Source organism: Schistosoma mansoni, chromosome W, assembly GCF_000237925.1.
Source record: "Schistosoma mansoni strain Puerto Rico chromosome W, complete genome".
Classification (NCBI taxonomy): domain Eukaryota; kingdom Metazoa; phylum Platyhelminthes; class Trematoda; order Strigeidida; family Schistosomatidae; genus Schistosoma; species Schistosoma mansoni.
This window is the reverse complement of record NC_031502.1, coordinates 10,169,931-10,189,349: the sequence shown is the minus strand read 5'-3', so window position 1 is coordinate 10,189,349 and position 19,419 is coordinate 10,169,931. Positions and strand designations below refer to the sequence as shown.

The following is a 19,419-nucleotide window of genomic DNA, read 5'->3' as shown; positions in this document are numbered from 1 at the left end:
GTTACGCAACGACCTAGACGCTCGTGGAAAAATGATAAGATGAAGGGAGTTTATAAAAGAAAAATAAGTGTCTACTTAGTGATTATGGAAAACAGAACACCCACACACTTTATTATGAAATACTTGTAAAAACCAGCAATAAACATGACCGGACAGGACATGATCCAAAAGGAAGTTATCTTCGGTGATTTTTCTCCAATTTTCGGTAGTATGATAAGTTTCTTTGATTTTATTGGTCAAGGCATATTCAAAACAATCACGCTAGCTAACAAAACAAGTAACAGCTTTATGCAAGTTGAAAGGATGTCGTTGACAAAGACCCAAGTCAATCACTAAACTTGAAGATAAACGCAACCAACAACAAAACATGTGATCCACCGGCTGAAATGTTATTGAACTACCGGCATTCGGCTTCTTGATGGTATTATGAAACCATAACTTAACCAAATCTGAGTTAGAACAGGGGACTTTAATATTCTATCTTCCAAACTCTGAGAACCGATTTACATCTAAACTACCCTCATCTTATTCCATGAAACCAATAGAATTTATGCGTAGTATTCGAATGTTTCATGCTTAAAGTCACATAAATCCCTGCAGTCTACCATCACTATTGATTACCATCGTCACCAAATTCAATTCGGCTATTTTGTATTACGCCTCTTGCTTTTTAGATATCAAAATTACAACTAGAACAACTCCTTTTTCCGCTCCCTTGAATATTTCCGTGGTCAAATCAGTTCGTACTAAATAAACAGTTACATGCTATCTAAACTGAAAGTAGAATTGTAAGCATGTAAATTTCTCGTTAACATTTTACATTGATCGGATTTAAATGACTGGATGAAACGAATTCAACTGAATACTTATCGTAGTAAGAATACCCACTAAACAACTGCAATATGAACATAGTAAACACGCACCAACAAGTAAAAAATGTTTCGTCACTTAGCCAACCAGCGAGGAATCTAGATATTTCGGGAAGATCGTTAACGCGGGAGAAAAGCACTATTAAGAGTCCACTGCCCCAGTATTACTAAAGTCAACGTCTCCCAGCTCATTTTGCAAAGTCCGAATGTTTGAGTGAATTCCCTGAGTGCTTTGTCTAGCAGATGAATACAAATCCTATCACCAAATCGCACTAGCTGGAAACTTTTCTTTCCATAAACTAACCATCAATGGATAAAGAACAAGCCGTTATTATACATCATGAGAGTTTTGTAGCTCTTGCTATATTATATCGTCCATTTAGCACCATCACGAGTGATGCGTTTCTCAGCACACATTAATGGTAGATTTACTGGCATAAAGTGAGTGAGCTAGATTTTATGGGAAATTCTCACCGATAATCAGTAAAAGTGACGGTATGATTTTAAAATCCTTGAGTCTGAACTCAACATGAATATACGAAGGCGAGTCCCAACTAAATCTTATGAGACGGGGTTTTAATCACCCGATAATTACTCTATGCGTATCATACTCAGAAGTGTTTAAATCTCGCCATACACCCATCGTCCGTCACCATGAGAGAATTATTGCTAGGAATTTGTCGCTTGGTTGAGAACGTATAGTACGTAGTTCCGAATCCAAACGAAAACACGGACGTTCTCTTCAAGTTGACCTTATTGTTGATGTAAACTTGTCGACTGGTCCATATGCAGATGGAATCTGCAAGTTACACAGCAAATAAGACCTGGGCCTGACAGTCCAAGTTGTGCGAGAAATTAACCTATCGCAAACATGGTATACATACGAAATACAGTAGGGAAAGGATTGAGTTGTATTTTTATCGTGATTAAACAGTAAGCAGTTCTTATATTGATTCAATACGAATCCCAATCAAAGAAAACAAACTGGTGAATCAGTTCACTTTTAGAAAAATTTAGTTGAATTACCTAGTGATATCTTTGAACTAAGTTGTTCTCTGACAACTGTTGAATAATTTAGTATTAGCGTAGAGGTTTCCAGAAATACCTACGAATTCATACCATACTTTTTATAGAAACCTGGCGCGGCACACTCCTTAAGATAGTTTACATTTTAAATGAACCCTACATAACCTAACGAACATAAGGTACTGAAGAAGCGCTCATATAATTTTTTCAAAATAAAGTCTTACAAAGCAAAAGTCAATATGCTTTTAAAGGATTCTTGGAATATTTACAGTACAAACTTGAGTTTTAAATAACAAAGATTATTTTTATTTACATTGTATACAGTGTATAATCGCAGTGTGAACAAGAACCACTTCACTGGGTTGGATTAGCTGATTCTGTTGCGGCAGACATACGTTCGGTAATAAATGGGTGTTGCAAAGCTTCATTCAAAGAAATACGACGAGTAGGATCCAACATTAAAGTTTTCTCGAGAAGATCGCGAAACTGTGTTACTTTGCGGAAGATTGGTTCACTTAACTTTGACTGACCAATAAGATCTGTCATTAGGTCCCTTGTTGGTTGTAAATTACGAATTACCGTCATTTTCTCCTAAAAAGAAATAAGCAACATATATACACGACTAATAATGGGTACAAAAGCGTTTTCATTCCAATTCAAGAAAATTTCGAACATTTTTTTCTATTAAGCAGCCGTTTGACATATAACTAAATTTTCAGCAAAGATGGACGGTGGCTAGCATTGAAATCTAGGACGCGCGTCTCGTCTTATTCGATAACATTTTATGTTAACGAATACCCCGGAGGGAGTATTAAGGTGGTTGAGAGATCACATAAACAAAATAAACATCGGTAAATTATTTAAAAACATACTTTACATATCAGACTTTCAAAACTACTGAATATTGTTTAAAAGCCAGGAGAGATATGAAGAACACTGAAATGATTGACACTAATTTATCTGAAGTCTTACAAGTATTTGATTTTTGGTAAAAATAAAAACAGGATATGAGGGTCGCGAAGTACAACCAACAACAAAAATTTTTCATTACTAGGTTGGAAACCTAAATAGCGTTGACAGCACAGACAGTACCTAGCTTGTAAAAATCTGCAACGGAGTTTAGGTAGACCAAAATCCAGTATTTGTAAAAACTAAGATCCGAAAATAATCTCTCAGTGCATGAAATTATTGAAAGGGGTGGAAACAATAGTCGTATTAACTGCCTGATCTGATTAGCTCCAAAGATTTTACCTGATAAGTGAGACAATCGGAAATATTGTGTTACGAATTCGCAGCCATTTATCCTAGATGTTACATAGTTAGTAAACAGTGAATTTTTTAAATGTCTAATCTCATGCGCAATTCAATGTTAAGACTTAGCATAGATGGTGTAATATCATATTAGCACAAATCATTGGCCGGCCAGAAACACAAGTAGACACATTTATTCCAGGTAAACGCACCAAAATGGCAACCTATATGTTAATCATTTATTGATAAAAATAAAGCAGATTTAGACAGTGTGAACAACTGAAAATTCAATAGTAGAACTTGGATATACTTGTATGGGAAGCGATAAAACCATTTAACTTAATAATAGTAGTGCAAGAACAACATCAACACATGTACGGGATTAAAATGCAAGTGATAGCTTTTAAATTTATAAACACAGATCTTTGCATAAGTCAGCAAACCTTTTGTGTTACTTTGTCCACTTCATGATAGAGAAAATTGCACTGTTCATCAAAATGCTGTGCGCGAAACATTCCACGGCGGATCACGCGACCTGGTATACGTCCTTTGACTTCCATCATTAAACGTAACATTTCATTGTTAGTCTTTCCTGGAAACATAATTTGTCCAGTATGTAACTCGAATAGAGTTACGCTGCAAGACCACAAATCCACATTGTAGTCGTAAGGAACACCTAAAACTAAAACAAATTTCAAACACCAAGATTTTAACTGAAAATAGTTTTGAACGATCCACGATGACTCGGTTATTATGAAAACATGCCCACCAGGTTACAACATCTGCAGAATCAAAGTGTAATAAAAGTCTATCTCATATATTTATTGGGTGAGATGAACAGGCGATTATACCTCGACGTTAATGTAAGCCATTAACCAGGTACAGATTCAGGTGTCCGACTAATGGGCTACACCTTGTGGAAACTGGCGACGCTACCCAGAACACGGTAGGAAAAATGTTGAAAGTTGAGTGCATCAATCACTAAATTGTTTCCAAGTCGTGTTAGCCAATTTCAAAAATATGGCTATCATATCTCTACTTGGAAATCTTGGAGCAATCAAAACGAACACTTTATCAAAATGTATTTCGGATGATTTGGCGAAATGATTGTTAATATTGTACACAATAGTTGGGTAATGAATCGTTGTTATACTAATTTATGAACATATTGGACAAAGAAACAAACCAACAATTTTACATGAAACGCTATTACCAACCCCAGACGCTAAATCTGTTAAGCGATGACAACAGTAGTAAAGTGAACCCCATATATTATTAGGAGTATTACTAAGAAATATACTCAAATTGTTTACAAATTTAAGTTAAATGAGAAACAAAAGTACTCTGTAATCATTATCAGCCAAATGTAATAAATATTCGTACAATATGTAAGCCCCTGGATGCCATTAACAATAACTATGAGATAAATATAATTAATCATCACATCTTCACGAAACAGCATCATGGTTAACTGACCGTATATACTACTGAGGGAACTATGGGTACTAAACGAACTAATACTGAAAGCAAATAATTGAATGAGAAGCTGACGAGAAATAACCAGTATAAACATAGTAACCATGTACTGTTCACCTACGGTAAGATTTAGCAAACTTTACTTTCAAAAATACTTAATGGGGGCGTTTGGTGCGTAAAGTCATATATATAAACTCATATATAAAGTGGTAACTATATACAGATGTAATGACATGTTGAGATCTTTTAAACTATATACTCCTTAAAGATAAGATACACGATACGAACTCATAATGCCTGAATGGTAGCTTTTATTCACAAAACATAACCGTATTCGCTTCGGAAAACCCATCAAGTATTACGATGTTGACATCACAAGTCAGTAGCGATATACCTAAGCTAATTAACCCGATAATCGTGACCACCACAGTCATGTGCATAGACGACGAAGGAAGGAGTCAAGCAGATTCATGATAAAATCATATAAACCGGGAATCCTATCAGTTTGAACTAAATAAGAAAATAAAATGTTTTAAAAAACGTAAAATTCACTAAGGAGCGCATAAGAAAGATTACCCTCGCTAAAGGTAGCAAGAAGACAGCCCCACTAGTATCGTCACAATACTCCATATCTTGACCACGATTATTGAATAGCAAGTTCATGGTGGCGACTGATTTCCATTGGCTGATATAACGCCGAATACGCAAAAAATGCAGAAAGTAGAAAAATGTCAGTATTCAATTTTTTAAAAATCAAAGGTAGTATTAAAAAGCATGTTACAAAATACCATATGACAAGAAACTTACTTATTTCTGGAGCACGATAAAAACGTGAAACAAGATAAGGCGTGATATCATTATCCTGTATAGTAGATGCTGATCCGAAATCAGACAACTTAAGCAAGATTTTGTTTTCATTTACAAGTATGTTATCAGGCTTGATGTCCGCATGCAAAATACCACACTTGCGCATCAGCTTCAAAGCCAACAGAAGCTGCTGAGTGTATGAGCGTATAGCAGCAATATGCAGCCCAATATTACGTCCATACTTTTTCAGAACCTCGCGAAGATTAAGACTCATCAACTCGAATACCATGCATAGATGATTTTTATGAAAAAAGTGACGATAAAGTCGCAGGCAATGAAAACGATCTTGCGGGTCAGCATCGTTGAGTTTTTTAAGAACTTCTAATTCCCTTAGACCTGATTTGTGCCTAAAAATAGGAGCAGATTTAAGCAAATAAAGTGAAACAACACGATTATCAGCGTACTACCAAAGGACCTCAGCAACTACACTATATTATTACTTATGCAATAAATACTGGTATGGTAAATTCAGATTACAATTATTGTATATTACATAAAAACCAATAGGTAAAGTAAAAGTTTTAACTTACATTACATCGTTGTTTCTTATTATCTTGATTGCCACCTCTAAATTGCCCCGAGCACTATCCCTCGCCCTAACAACGTTAGAAAACACTCCGTGACCAGTATATCCGTAAACAGCATAACGCTTATCCAAAACTTCCCCAATCCGAACACCTGGACATTAAAAACTATTTGTATAATACTCATCAAAATACGTAAAATCTATATATGTTGTCACCTAGAAACACTTATTATTTCAATTATTCATGAACATAGACCCGAGTTCGGAGATTTTGTCATGATATTGCAAACATATCCATATTAAGATAGGGATAAGCTAATCATGATTCAGCTCTTACATTTAAAAAAATGCAGCTTAAGTTTAACACAAAGTCCTAAGTGGTTTACGTAAGATTGTTTTATGAACAGAAACTAAGAAAACGAATAGCGAAAAAGCTATAAATTGAAAAACTTACGGTAATAACCTTCAGCATCGTCCCAATTGTCAGATAGGGCATGATTTTCGGAGGCCATAGCCCCCAATGCCATTGTCCCCGGAGCATGATGCAGCTCAACTTCGAATTCCTCAGCAAACATATCAAATGTAGAGGGTTTGGAATTGTTTTGTCCAGAGATATTTGGGTCATTTCTTTTTTTATCTTGAAGTGCCATTGCGGCTGGAGCTTGAACACCTGATAGACGACCACTTGGTGAGCTAGGTTGGTCTAAAAGGATAAAATGGAAAATCAAGTTAAGCGAAACAAACTAAATATGCTTTAAACTGTGGCAGACATATAGAAGTACTAAATAGTTTGTAGTCTACATACTTGAAATGGATGTGAGTTAATGAAGCTAATTTCAATACGGAAATAGACTGGAGTTGATACCAACACTTATTTTAACCTCTTAATCCAATTTAAAGACAATCGAATCTGTATCTAGCCAAATAAACAAACTGCTACTTGTGCGACTATACTTTTAGCAAGAATGGAACACTATCGAAAGGCATACTATATATGTGGGTGACTTCAATTCAATCATACTAAGTCTCTACTAACTGAATAAAGAAATTTTGCGGACTGAACCAGTGAATAGTGCGAACGCGGCGACCAGTAATAACTGGTAATTTACTTTCAATGTAATGAATTCTTAGAATCGGTCTTACCCACCTGAGGTACTAGTTGGAGCCATTTTGATGCATTCTAACTTAGCCTGGACAAACCTTTCGAAATCGAAGTCCTCGGTGTCCTCAAACGTGACCATATCCGTCAGACTGTCTGCCTGAATAACTTGAGGATTGTGATCGCTTTCGAGTTTAGTGGTTGGAGCTTCTCCTTGATTTCCAACCTCTAACTTCTTGAATAAAAAAAACAACAGAGAGTTAAACTTATTAGATACTAACTTCTAGTAACTTTTGTCTTTCGATACGTCTTCGTCTGATAATCTCTTCCTCATCTTCCTCGTTTTCAACTAGTACTAAAGACTTGTCTCTGTACAAAAATAAAGAAAGGTTGTGAGTTACTCATTGCCTGAGATGGATTTATGATTATCTTCGAAATGTCTCTTAGTCTTGTGAGATTTCTTTTCATGATGAGATCGTTTACTTTCATGATGTGTATCACAGCTGGGACTACGATGTTTAGACTTTTTGCGACGACGGATATAGTCTTCTTGTTGATCGTGTGACTTTGGATACCTATTTCGGTAGTAGTTATCATCGTATTTATCTACATGTCCCGAGTGGTTGCTGGATTCTTGATAATAATAACTGGGACCATAATGATATTCTGATTCCTCTCGATGGGAACGACGTTTCCGATGCTTCTCTTCGCGGTGATCTTTCATTGAAAGCATTGGTAATCTGAAAAGAAAAATTACTTAACTAGGTCAGTAAAAGTTGTTTATATAAATAAAAATTATAACGCTAAAATCTCTTACTATGAAATCTACTAATTGTTTAACATAGCATTTCAAGTCAGCAATTCATAGATAAACTACATATGTATAGAACTTATCTGAAACGAACGGAGTTTTAGTACAGCCTTCCATGGTTTCAATCCGACTTGTAGCCATAATATCCGATCATGGAAACAACACTGATTTTATCTGCTTATGCACAAATCTGGTACAACTAAGCATTAAATGGGATGCGCCACACGAGTACATTAGAACAAAGAAAAGGACGAAATAAGTATACGATGACAGAATAGAGTAGGAAATAAAATTAGGAACCAGGAGCCTTCCTCTGCTTCACGGAGTTGCCCTATTATATGTGAAAGATAACGCAAGATCCCCATTGGTTTTTATTATCTGTCTTCAGCAACTGAGTTCCACCAACTCTGATTTCAGCTAACGTGTAGTGATGGACAAAAGGATATCAATCTAATACTGCTTTCCTCGAGACCAAGTGGTCAACGCATAAGCTAATCATTACTCCATTCTTATCACTCTTTCGGGTGTCAGAAGATAATCTATGGTGCTGAAGTTGCTGTAATGACATTTACGACAAATACCCAAGCCACCAAGACTGAAGCATCATGATGGTGACACTACCCCCAATTATCTTTATTTTGCCCATTAACAAATTACTGAATCTCAGCACTAACATGGTTATGCCACTCGATGTCCCCAAATACCCTGGTCAGAAGTAGGAGGAATGTAATTTCCTCGAAACCATCTCATATGCCTATGCGTTTACTACCATTTCCAAATGACTGATTATCTCGGTGTGAGTGTTGCTCAAGGAAATGAAGTGAGGAGCAAACGTCCAGTGTTTCAGCCGAATTGGCTGATACAGACGATCTGCCCGGAGCTGAAAAACCTTGATTCCAAACCAATGGAGCACATGAGCTCCAGGATCATAAGGGATCGTATGATAGATTCAAGCATACAATTTTACCCAACGAATCGTAGGCAGACCTGATATCGAGACAAATGATTCTACATGAATTTAACAGCGGTGCGTGCTACTATTATGCCGTAATTGACTTAATTCCAGTAATTCGATTGATACAGAGATAGAAAAAGACCTAACCTGGCTGACTCTTCCATTGTCAAAACAGGCACAAAATCGTAGTGAGTGACATGCACTAAAACAAATTATAAGTAAACTCTTCTTAAGAACACCTGATTCAATAAGATTATTTTTCTGTCTCTATAAATTATTTATCCCGAGTAAGCTGGGATTGTGTAGATAATTTATTTTTTGTATTCCTAAGCATGTTTGAAGTTTTAATAACTGTAAACTTTCGTTGCTTGCATGCATCAAGAAATTTTGCGAATATTATGTTCCATTTAACTAGTCGTTGCCTTGTTAGTATGCTTGGTTTGAATTAAAAATATAATTCCTGATCAAATAGTATGTTGTAGCGATCTTAGTTGTCGTTTTCTTAAAAGATACGTATCAACGATTATCATAATTTAGTCATAGTTACATCCCACATACATTCCACAAATGGTGAAACCATGAAAAGGACAAACACCTGATAGGATAAGTATAAGTGGTATACATCTCTTCATCATACTATAGCAACCAATATACGCGAAACTGATGCCATAACGAATACCATTGCCATTTTAACTACTATATCATATTTCTATGCATTGCTGACATTTGCAATCCTAATCCTGTGTGCATTTTTATTGTTCGCATATTGTTTACTCATTTCCATTACAATGACCATTGCAGCTTACATACTTATTTTCTTGTCATACCTCACGAATCTTCTATTTCTATCTTTCCTAAAGCGTTGGATACTCATTTGTACCCGTGCCCACCTTATAGGCTAGTAACTCTGCATTATTATTCTCTAGACTTGAGGGCATTTTTCAGTTCATAAAATTACCAGTCAAGCAATAAACTTCATTTAAGCACATTTCATACTACCGGATAATATGGTAGGACAAGTGAGCGATATCATACATAAACAAGATGCAGATTCTCCATCCGATATTATGAAGACAAAAGTCGTTGAAGCTACTTTTTTATCTGACCACCGGGCGATCTGATAAGCGTTTAGCTAATATAGAATTGGGTTACAACATATTTCCATAATTGATTAGATGGTGATTTTGTTGAGGATGCAACGGATATTCTAGTTTTACAACTGGATACCAGTAGCACCTTCTATGTTCGATCGTTCCCAGTCAGATAGAAATCAGAAGTCAGACGAGAAGAGGCAGGAAAGATATATTTGATTCGTTACCAATATATCGAGGACCTTTTCTATGAGCTGGCTAATGAAACGTAGAAGCTGTGTCCCACGTCGTGTTGAAACGTGATCTGGTGCGGATGCATGACCGAAAGCCTTCAGCTAAACAAGTCCACTTAAACAACGTGGTCAGCATCCAATGTCGAACACTTGATGGGCTATTGATTTTGGGGAATTATTTACAGCTACATTGTGAATAGATAAGTCGAAAATTACCCATTTTTATCAGTTATGACCAAGGTAATTTCATGAGAAATCTGACCAACTTAAGCACATGATGATGAAAATGTTGATTTAGATAGACTCGCAGAAATAACAGACAGATTAAATGAGAGTGAAAGAACACGGACGGCATCGCGGCAAAGCATCACTACAAACGATCAACGTGTTTGTTTGCAGTAAACAGTCGATGTACTTATGAGCCAAGTATCTCAGTAACATATGCAGTAAACACTATAGCGAATGTTTTGAAACAGATCTATGAGTAGTCCCCAACGACGCAGTACCTTCAGTCATGCCAACATTTACTGATGTCACGAAAACCTCGTTAAGGCGGCTAATATTATGTAAAAACAAAGGTAAATAGAAAGGGGACTTCATAACGGATGATCGTTGGTAGCTACTCTCATCAGAGCTTCCAAGACAATCGTCCTCTTTGTATCACATATACGTACCCTTGTGTGATTCCCTGTATACGGATTTGGTGAGTCACCCAGTTCGTTATAAACGACCTTTAATTTTAAATATTCATGAAAGTGCTCCACAATAGATTACAACCAAAGTATCACCTGTATTTGCACTCCCCATACGTTCAGGCTTCACGGGTTCTGTACTTACTAAGGTTTGATCTAGCGAGATGAGAGATTTAGGTACATGCGCCTAACATAAGAAGTGTTAGAAATTTTCCGAAATTCATCGTCATACAAGCATTCCATCACTTTCCGCTTCATCCTGATTAGATTCCGAAAACCATAATTATTACTCAAACAGGGTTGCACGAATTTATCCGTAAGCCTTTCAGTATTTCATTTTACAGGTAACACTCAATTTATATTGGGCAAAAACAACGTAAGGGGCTCAGTCAAGAATACTAAAAGGACCATGTTTAGGCTGGAGTTATACGCTAGAAATCCCTGCTTACAACCGAAACATATCTTTCCCCCTAATCATCCATTACTTAGTACTTAATTGTTCTTCAACCATCCCAACAAAAGGTACTCGAACATCAGCATCATTATATTCCCATGTGCCAAAATCCTCTTCGTTGGTTAGTCTCACGTGGTCTGGGACACTAAAAGGAAGTCTGTTGGTCCGTGCACTGCCTCAACTTTTTTTCTTTTAAGGGAAGTGACCCATGGTGTCATTGAAAAAGAATCAAGATAATTCTGCACTGAAAAGTTTCTTTTCGACAATATCATTCACCCAAGCTATACAGCTGAGTTTAAAGTTGATGTAAAAAATAGTCTGTTGAAAGATAGGAGGACAATGACATCATACCATGTGTCAAAGAAAGTTGCTAATTATTCAAAAGTTGGAGAGAGATAGTAGGATGAGATCAAATGTGAGGAGTATAATAATCCATTTGATGAGTATTAGGAGAGTGGAGAATAGATCAAAAGCATGGTAATGAAAACTAACAACTAAAATTAAAATTAAGGGGAGTAAAAATCACTACGGTGGTGTGAAACGATCAAATAACTGTTTATAAAAATTAGGTGCCAGGGTAATGAAAGAGTGGTTGCGAGCACGTATCTATTTTCCGCAGTGCGTGTTATAAATGATGGATTTCTAGAGCCTCCACTAAACATAAAATATCAGTTATGCTCCTTTCGAACAAGCCGTTTGACTGAGCAGATGATTTTAAAGGACATATTAGGTTGGGCCATATGACCAGTACTCACTGTTGGGGATGTTAAACCCCCAGAACTCAATGGTAGATGCCATATTTTCGCAAATCTATTTTAAAAGTTTAAATTTCTTGTTTTCGCTCCAAAACACCCATTCTCTCCTTCATGCAGTATTTCCCCCACTTGGGAGGATCTTAAACGCCATTGGTTCGTTGTATCTTTTTGTATGTTATTTTGTAACGTTTTAATGCTGCATATATATGCTTGAATTATGCTTATTGTCGTGGTTGTTCTTGCTTCTGACTGCTTGTGGAATAGATTTCCATCTTCGAACTTGGACTTCCCTCTCCAGTTAGCTGAGCTGGGACGCGTCGGAATAGCTGGCTTATCTGTCATAGTGTCACACAATGTTTGTTCCATTCTCGGATTAGGTGAACTCGTAATCTCTTCAAACATAGCACTTACAAGAATTCCAAATATTTAAATGCTAGTTCATTCAAATTTGCCTTCTAAAAGTGACGCTGTATTATGTTTAAAGATGCGATTATGAAGCTCCCTCTAAGTGCGGTCTACGTATTCATTTATTGTGAAATAACGTTTTTGTATCCCCAAAATTCTTATTCTTATCACATAACGACTGGGATCACTCTCATGTTTATTAGAATTAGGTCTCTAGAGTCATCCTTTTGACATTTTGGCTTGTTAACATCGAAAGTTAACTTATAGCAATTTGGGTTGATTGGTTAAAAGTTGGCCGCAAACATCTTAGTAGTGTCAAAACATTATAGCTCAAGTATTTATTCACTTCCTTATTTTGTATAGGCATTATATTTCCTATTATTTTACACGAATGATGACAAACTCTGCATGTTTGCAAAAGATAACTTCGCGCTCGAAATGTTCTGTTCTTCGATCTAAATAGAGACCTATTCCATACTAGTCTGGTTCCTTCTATAGATCAACGAGGGATACCCAACTGCACAAAGGCTCTACCATATACAGAAAGATTTCACTAATTAAACGTGATGTTCTTATTCTCAAAGTTCATTGCAAGTGCCCAATGCATTGCCATGTAAGTGAACAAGTATGACACATCAAAAATTTAATCACAAGAATCCATTAAAGAGGCTATTAGACGAGAAGATCTGACTGATTAACAAGGGCCAAGAGAATCATCTCACAATATCGATTTGGGTCAGAATTCGGCTACAGGACTGTAGGTAGACAGTGGACATATCTATTTGTTAAAGCTCCCAGGCGCAGTGGTGAAAATTGCTATCTTGTCGATTTGGAGAAGGACTTAGTTCCCTTTGTACAAACTTTCACGATCATCATTGATAACACATGTTTAACCTGCCGATACACATAAAAAATCAATCGCTGCACACAGTAAAATTACCGCGGCCGAAGTATGAGTGAATCCATTTGTAACAGCTCTGGTTGGTTGGTTGGTTAAGAGTTGACCCCAAACAACCAAGCATATGCTAAAACAGTATTGTTCAAGTATTCATTCACTTCCTTACTTTTTGTAAGCGTCATATTCCCTATTATCTTATATTGAATGTTGAGAGCCTTTGTTTGTCTGAACAGATAATCCCACGCTCCACTGTGACTGCGCGAAGATCGAAATAAAGACCTATTCACTACTTCTCTGGTTTCTTCTATCAATAGCACGAGGGTTACCTTAAGGCACGAAACATTCACTGAGCTTTTGTTATGCCAGACGTAACTATCCCTATCATTGGCATAGATTTTCTAGAAGTAGAAACCATTCTTTAGTCTAAGGAGACGAGAGTCAGTTGATCGAAACACCTAACTATCTGTTTGCGTAAAGCCATTTTTGACTGAAAAATATGATTTCTCCGAGTCAGAAATTACAACGGCTCGTCCGTCTAGCCAATACTTAATGAGTGATTGGTGCTATGTCAGTGAGCGTAGATGATCTGATCCATAAACCAACCATGACGATTGTATTTAACACACACCCACGATGAAAAATTCATATTAAGACGTAGGATGGAATTTTCAAAAAATAGACTTGGGTTATAAGCTCAGATTTTGAAGACTGATGACGACCTTCCAACAGTAAAATTTACCCACCCTAAGTAAATGGATTTTGGTTCAATCCATTTGTACTGAGAACAGTTTTATTAACCTTTTTACCTCATGATCAATGATGTGTTTTGAGATCTTGATTTGTGTATGCATATGTTGACGACAGTCATGTCATTAATCCGGGTAGAGAGACAACTTCAAGATCTATGCTAAGTATTCGAATTACTCCAGAAACATGAAATGACTATGAACTTACGAAAAACCAAAGTAGCATCGAATCACTAAATTTGTTTGAAGATAATATTGTTACTTGAGGTGTTTGGTTATCAGAAAAAGATAATGGCTATGCTAAATGGCCTGTAATGGACAATCATCAAGTAACCCTTAACTTTAAACAGGTTTGGAAGTTGTGGTGGCGTTGGCCATAACCATACAATCCTCGAAGCTGAAAGTGAGACAGCTGGGAAAATAGATATCCAACACTAAACATGAAGAGAGGGCCAACAATTGTGAGATTATATATATATATATATATATATATATATATATATATATGATCATGCCTGTGAAAATGGCGTGTGCTTGCCATTGAAGAAATGTATCGTTATTAATATTATTATTGTATATAGCCCAACATGAAACACACCTATATGCTGTGTTAGGCAACTCTTTTGACAATTTTGAAGACAGAGAATTTTTAATGTTCAAAACCCATAAACCGTTATTGCTGTCGTTTAGTTCTTCTTCTGAGAAGCACTCGTGCCAACTAGACTAAATTTCACGATCTATGTGTTGTTTATGATTCATATCTGGTGGGAAGTTCAGTCGTACATAGGTAACACGGATGATTTTCAAGGGTTCAATCCTTTCAAACTCAAAAGGTTAGTGATATAAGACTCCACTCTGGTCAAATTGCAAGCAAGTCTGAATGTATCACTAGTATAAGAGATTTATCGCTGTATATTGTTTTCTGGGTCTGCTTGACATCAGAAGCAATAAATGTTGAGGGATCGATTTTTTATACTACGGAACTGATTCATAAGGAAGTTAGTGACCTCATGTACACAATCACCTTTTTACTGTAGTCTCAAACGAACACGATTCCACCCATTCATTTAGGGTTCTTTAGAAGCAGGCTGGCATGGCCACAAGATTAGGGTAGGAGGGCTTAAAAGTTTGAAATATTGTGTGGCCCCTTTGTAACACTGAAGGAGTAACATCACTTAACCACAATAGATCAAGATAATCAAGTGAATAAAGCAAGTGAGCCACAATATCGGTTTATGCAGAGTGTACTTGTCTAAGCAAAACCGAATTACCCAGACTATTATTACCATCCATTTTAAATACTTTATTCTATGCAGACTATTTTTATTTTACTGCTGCTATCTCATGACTTTATTGAACAGTGCTCACATAGTGTTTAAACTTAGTATTGACTAGTATTCGAATTCATTTAGCCAACCCATGGTTCATTATCAAACTTAAGTATGATATGTTTTTCAAAATATCAACCCCCTCCGAGTGGAGCAACAAGGCGACTCATTAAGATATTTATCTGTAACATTCGTACTAAAATTTACGTTGAAGAACACAGACGTGGTAGGTGACCACGTTTTTACAAATAGCTCAATTTGTTTGTACTCAGCACAGTAGTACTCCAATGAAGAAATAATCCGTGCGTTATTAGTCGATGTTGGTGGCAATATTAACTTATTCTTCGGAAGAAAATAAGTCCTTGTCATGAATTGCATTCTATCAAGATAAGGTAAATTCCGTAAATTGTGTATCAGTAATGTATATGGAAGAAAAAAATTATGACCACGGAGACGAATTTCAATGTCGTGTTCAAGTTAGCTTAATAGGCTTTGTTCAAGTTGTTCACTAGTCCGTACATTTGCTCGACCTCACTAATGTTACTAAAGGTTCGGGGCATCATCGCAACACCAAGAAGAAAACGTAAAGGAACAGTCTGTTTCATAAAACTTCGTTACAAAGATATTATTATGAACTATATTTTTCCATATTCTTTTTAATGGCCTGAAGCTGTTCGGCGCTGAGTAGTGTAGGTGGTCGTGGTCTTCAGATGAAAAAGCGAATACCACGCGAGTTCATTTTATAAAATCAACGACACACACAATTCCCAAACCACATTGCATTATCATTCTTCTGATAGAAACTATCAAATTATTCAGATTATAGATCGTGACTTTACGGCCAGCTTTACTCATACGGCCACTCTCATCAATCTGAAGCTACTTTCGGTCCGTATGGGTGTGAATGAGGTGTAGGCCATCAACTTCGATGATGATGATGATGGAAGGCCTAATCGAGTTAGACGGGGACGGTGTAACGAACCAACTAACTTCGAAGTCACACCTCATGGTCAGCATCTGACGTGGATTACCCCGTTTGACGTATTAAATTACTATGCCTGCTTTGAAGACTGTATAACACAAAGGGTATGATTACGTAAATATATTAGTAAGAATGAGTACAGAGATGTTCGTGAGACCACTACTGCAAGGGCCAGTCCATGGCGTATGATTAACTGATGAGCGTTTGTTGTCCTTCACTTTAACAGGGATTGATGATCTGTTCGATATTCACTGACTCAACAGCCGAGTGATTTGGCTAGGGCTCAGCGACATCTCACTGCCTCTACAGAGGATTACCAATCCTACCTCATGAAAACAACCCTGCAACAAAGTAAACAAAAATGGAACACAGACAAGCTTATCGGACGCCGCCCTTGGAGTTGAAGGGTTCTCATGTAGAAGAGTCATGAATTCCCACAGTGAAAGTCTGTAATCAATAAAGTTGGTTTGTTAAAAATATTACCGCTTGTTTGACTGTACCGATGCTTAGTTTTCTAAAGCATATTCATCCGTTTTGATAGCTTCCTTGGCGTAGCGCAGCATTGGCCATAACTTACGTGCATAGTGGCTAAAGCAAACGATAGAAAGAGAATATCAGTTGCAAGTAGCAACGTTGTTCACTATTTCCGCAAACTATAGATTTATGCTGCCACTTATTTGTTCCTGGATGTCATGATTTCTTCAAAACAGTTGTGGCTCGTGATTAGTGGAAGCAAACCTGCATCCCATATAACTACTTAACAGTATCGGTCAGAGCGATTTGAAGATAGGTTCGGGAATGATACTTGAAAAATAATTATCGACCGTTGGTACATCAGGTACGAAACCCGCAGTCGCTGGAAGCCCAGAGATCTCATTTGTGAACATATAGGGGGACGGGATGTCCAGAGAATGCAAGGGAGACGGACGATCATTCAGACAGTCTCAGGAGTGATCAAACACAACTTGGCCAGTCCCGAAATAAGTGAGACTCATCAGACAAAATGTGGAGAAAAAGATTAACTTCAGGAGAGATGTATGCGGATTTGAAAGATGAAAACTTCATCCACGTACACTTATGCTATCTAAAGAAGCACAAGATGAGTTTATAAGATAGGAAACCATGGGATGAATGATAATCAAACCATCCTTTGAAATAAAGCCGTCGGGGAATGTAAAAAATGTCATCTAATGAGTTGTCCCTAGCGTTGAAATCACAGATCATGATGATCAACTTTATGAGACTGCAGTCTATTGGAGAGACCTACTCAGGAGAACTTGCAAAATTATGGTCTTAATCGGTATTAGCACACTTATCTATAGTATTAGAATAACAGAACTACACCAAAATTGTACATATGCAGTGATGTGACTACCTAATCCGCTAGACATTACGTGAAACTCATAATTTTTTCACACTGATTCGTCCTGTCGTGACAGTAAGGGGTTGCGGCTGAGGACTTCTGGAGAATACTTATAAGCTAGGAAGAGAATAATACATCTAATCCGCACAACAAGTGGCCAAGCCTGCTTAGCCGAGCCATGCCGACCAAGTGTTCCACGTTCACCATTTCTGATCTTCTCTGAGTGTTAAATGTTGATTGTGAATCCTCCTAGTTACCGTATATTCACCTTCGAACATAGTGAAGTTGAGAGCCGACACCATTACAACATAATCATCCTTATGGAGGACCTGAATGTCAAGGTCAGGATGGACAACACCGAGTATGGGCGATTCATGTTACAAAATGGATGGGAAGAAAGCAATAAGTGGTGAAAAACTGAGATCTACGTACTTTCAGCCACATGATCATAAGTAGTAATACATTTTTTTCTAAAAATGCATACACGAAGCTAAATAAATATCATAAGACCACACTGCTTAGTAACTGATCGACCACATATGCAATAATAAAAATACGTGTCAAAGGAAGACCTAAGAGCAAGGAGTGCACCAAATGTAGCATCAGATCATCATGCAAACCAAAGAAGAATTGTACAAGCAGAACTATACGATTTTCGCACAACCTTACCCATAGATGCTAACGAGTTTGAAAAAACTCTCAACAACGCACCCAAACCCTCACATGATCTACTAGATAATACCATTATTGAGAGTGCTTGTGAAAAAAATCAAAGTACTGACCACACCAAATCAGGGGACTCCAGAAAAGTCCACTGGAGATAGAAAGACACAAGTGCCCCAAGAGGAGCACAAGGATTAAATAAGTAAAATAGTATGTCCACCCACATTTCATTGAAACACTACTGGTCGAAGGAAGTTCAGGAGGATCCAATGTCATATGGACCATCCATATCTCATCTATTTAAATTACACCCGAGTGTCCTTAAATTATGAAAACGAACTTGTAAACATACTGAGAAATTGTTCACAACGAATAAGACTGAGAAATCCATAGAAAATAGTTTTCTCAGTGTAACATCAGAGACGAATTTAACATTACGTCATCCCCAATAGAAATACTCAGATATATACTGCAGGAATATTTCCACAACAACCCATGAGATCAATTGATGTAACGGCAAAAAAGATTCCAGCGTTACATTCAGGCCCTTGCGGAATCGCTGTTTAATCTGGGGAGCGTGTCACTTGGTTTGACCGTGGATTTTTATTACCTGAAGACGGCTAGTGCGCCTCTGTGGAACTTACTTTTATACACACTGACCTTCTATAAGTCAATAAATCCGTTGAGCATATAGTAGCCAAGGCTGAGACAAATAAGCCGTTTGGTTTGTAAGAATTTAATGTTTCCAACACATAAATTAACGTAATTAATGCGAGATAACGCAGTCTTAGAAAAACAGGAAAATGCAAATCGGGTGTTTTTGATCGCCTACATTAGAGTAGGCAGCATTTTTTAAAAATCGCCCTTTATATCCCGTTAGTTTTGAGGCCAGTTTGCATGTCGACTACCTTTTTGATTCTCAATATAGT

General features: G+C 37.0%; 1 protein-coding gene across 2 annotated transcripts; it reads right to left on the bottom strand.

Annotated features, from left to right (window-relative positions):
* Positions 1–1,939: 1,939 nt before the first annotated feature.
* On the bottom strand, positions 1,940–9,044 carry Smp_068960.1 (serine/threonine kinase; the record flags this gene model as incomplete). Of its 2 annotated transcripts, none has more annotated exons than XM_018788491.1 (9): positions 1,940–2,486; positions 3,590–3,828; positions 5,199–5,836; positions 6,020–6,167; positions 6,470–6,718; positions 7,163–7,349; positions 7,396–7,483; positions 7,516–7,854; positions 9,028–9,044. In XM_018788491.1, the coding sequence occupies 7 exons, from the start codon at positions 9,042–9,044 to the stop codon at positions 5,266–5,268; spliced, it is 1,599 nt and encodes a 532-aa protein (XP_018654027.1). In that variant the 3' UTR covers positions 1,940–2,486; positions 3,590–3,828; positions 5,199–5,265. The 2 variants fall into 2 exon arrangements, with proteins under 2 accessions (XP_018654027.1, XP_018654028.1); XM_018788490.1 differs by having other exon boundaries at positions 5,430–5,836.
* Between the last annotated feature and the right edge of the window lie 10,375 nt (positions 9,045–19,419).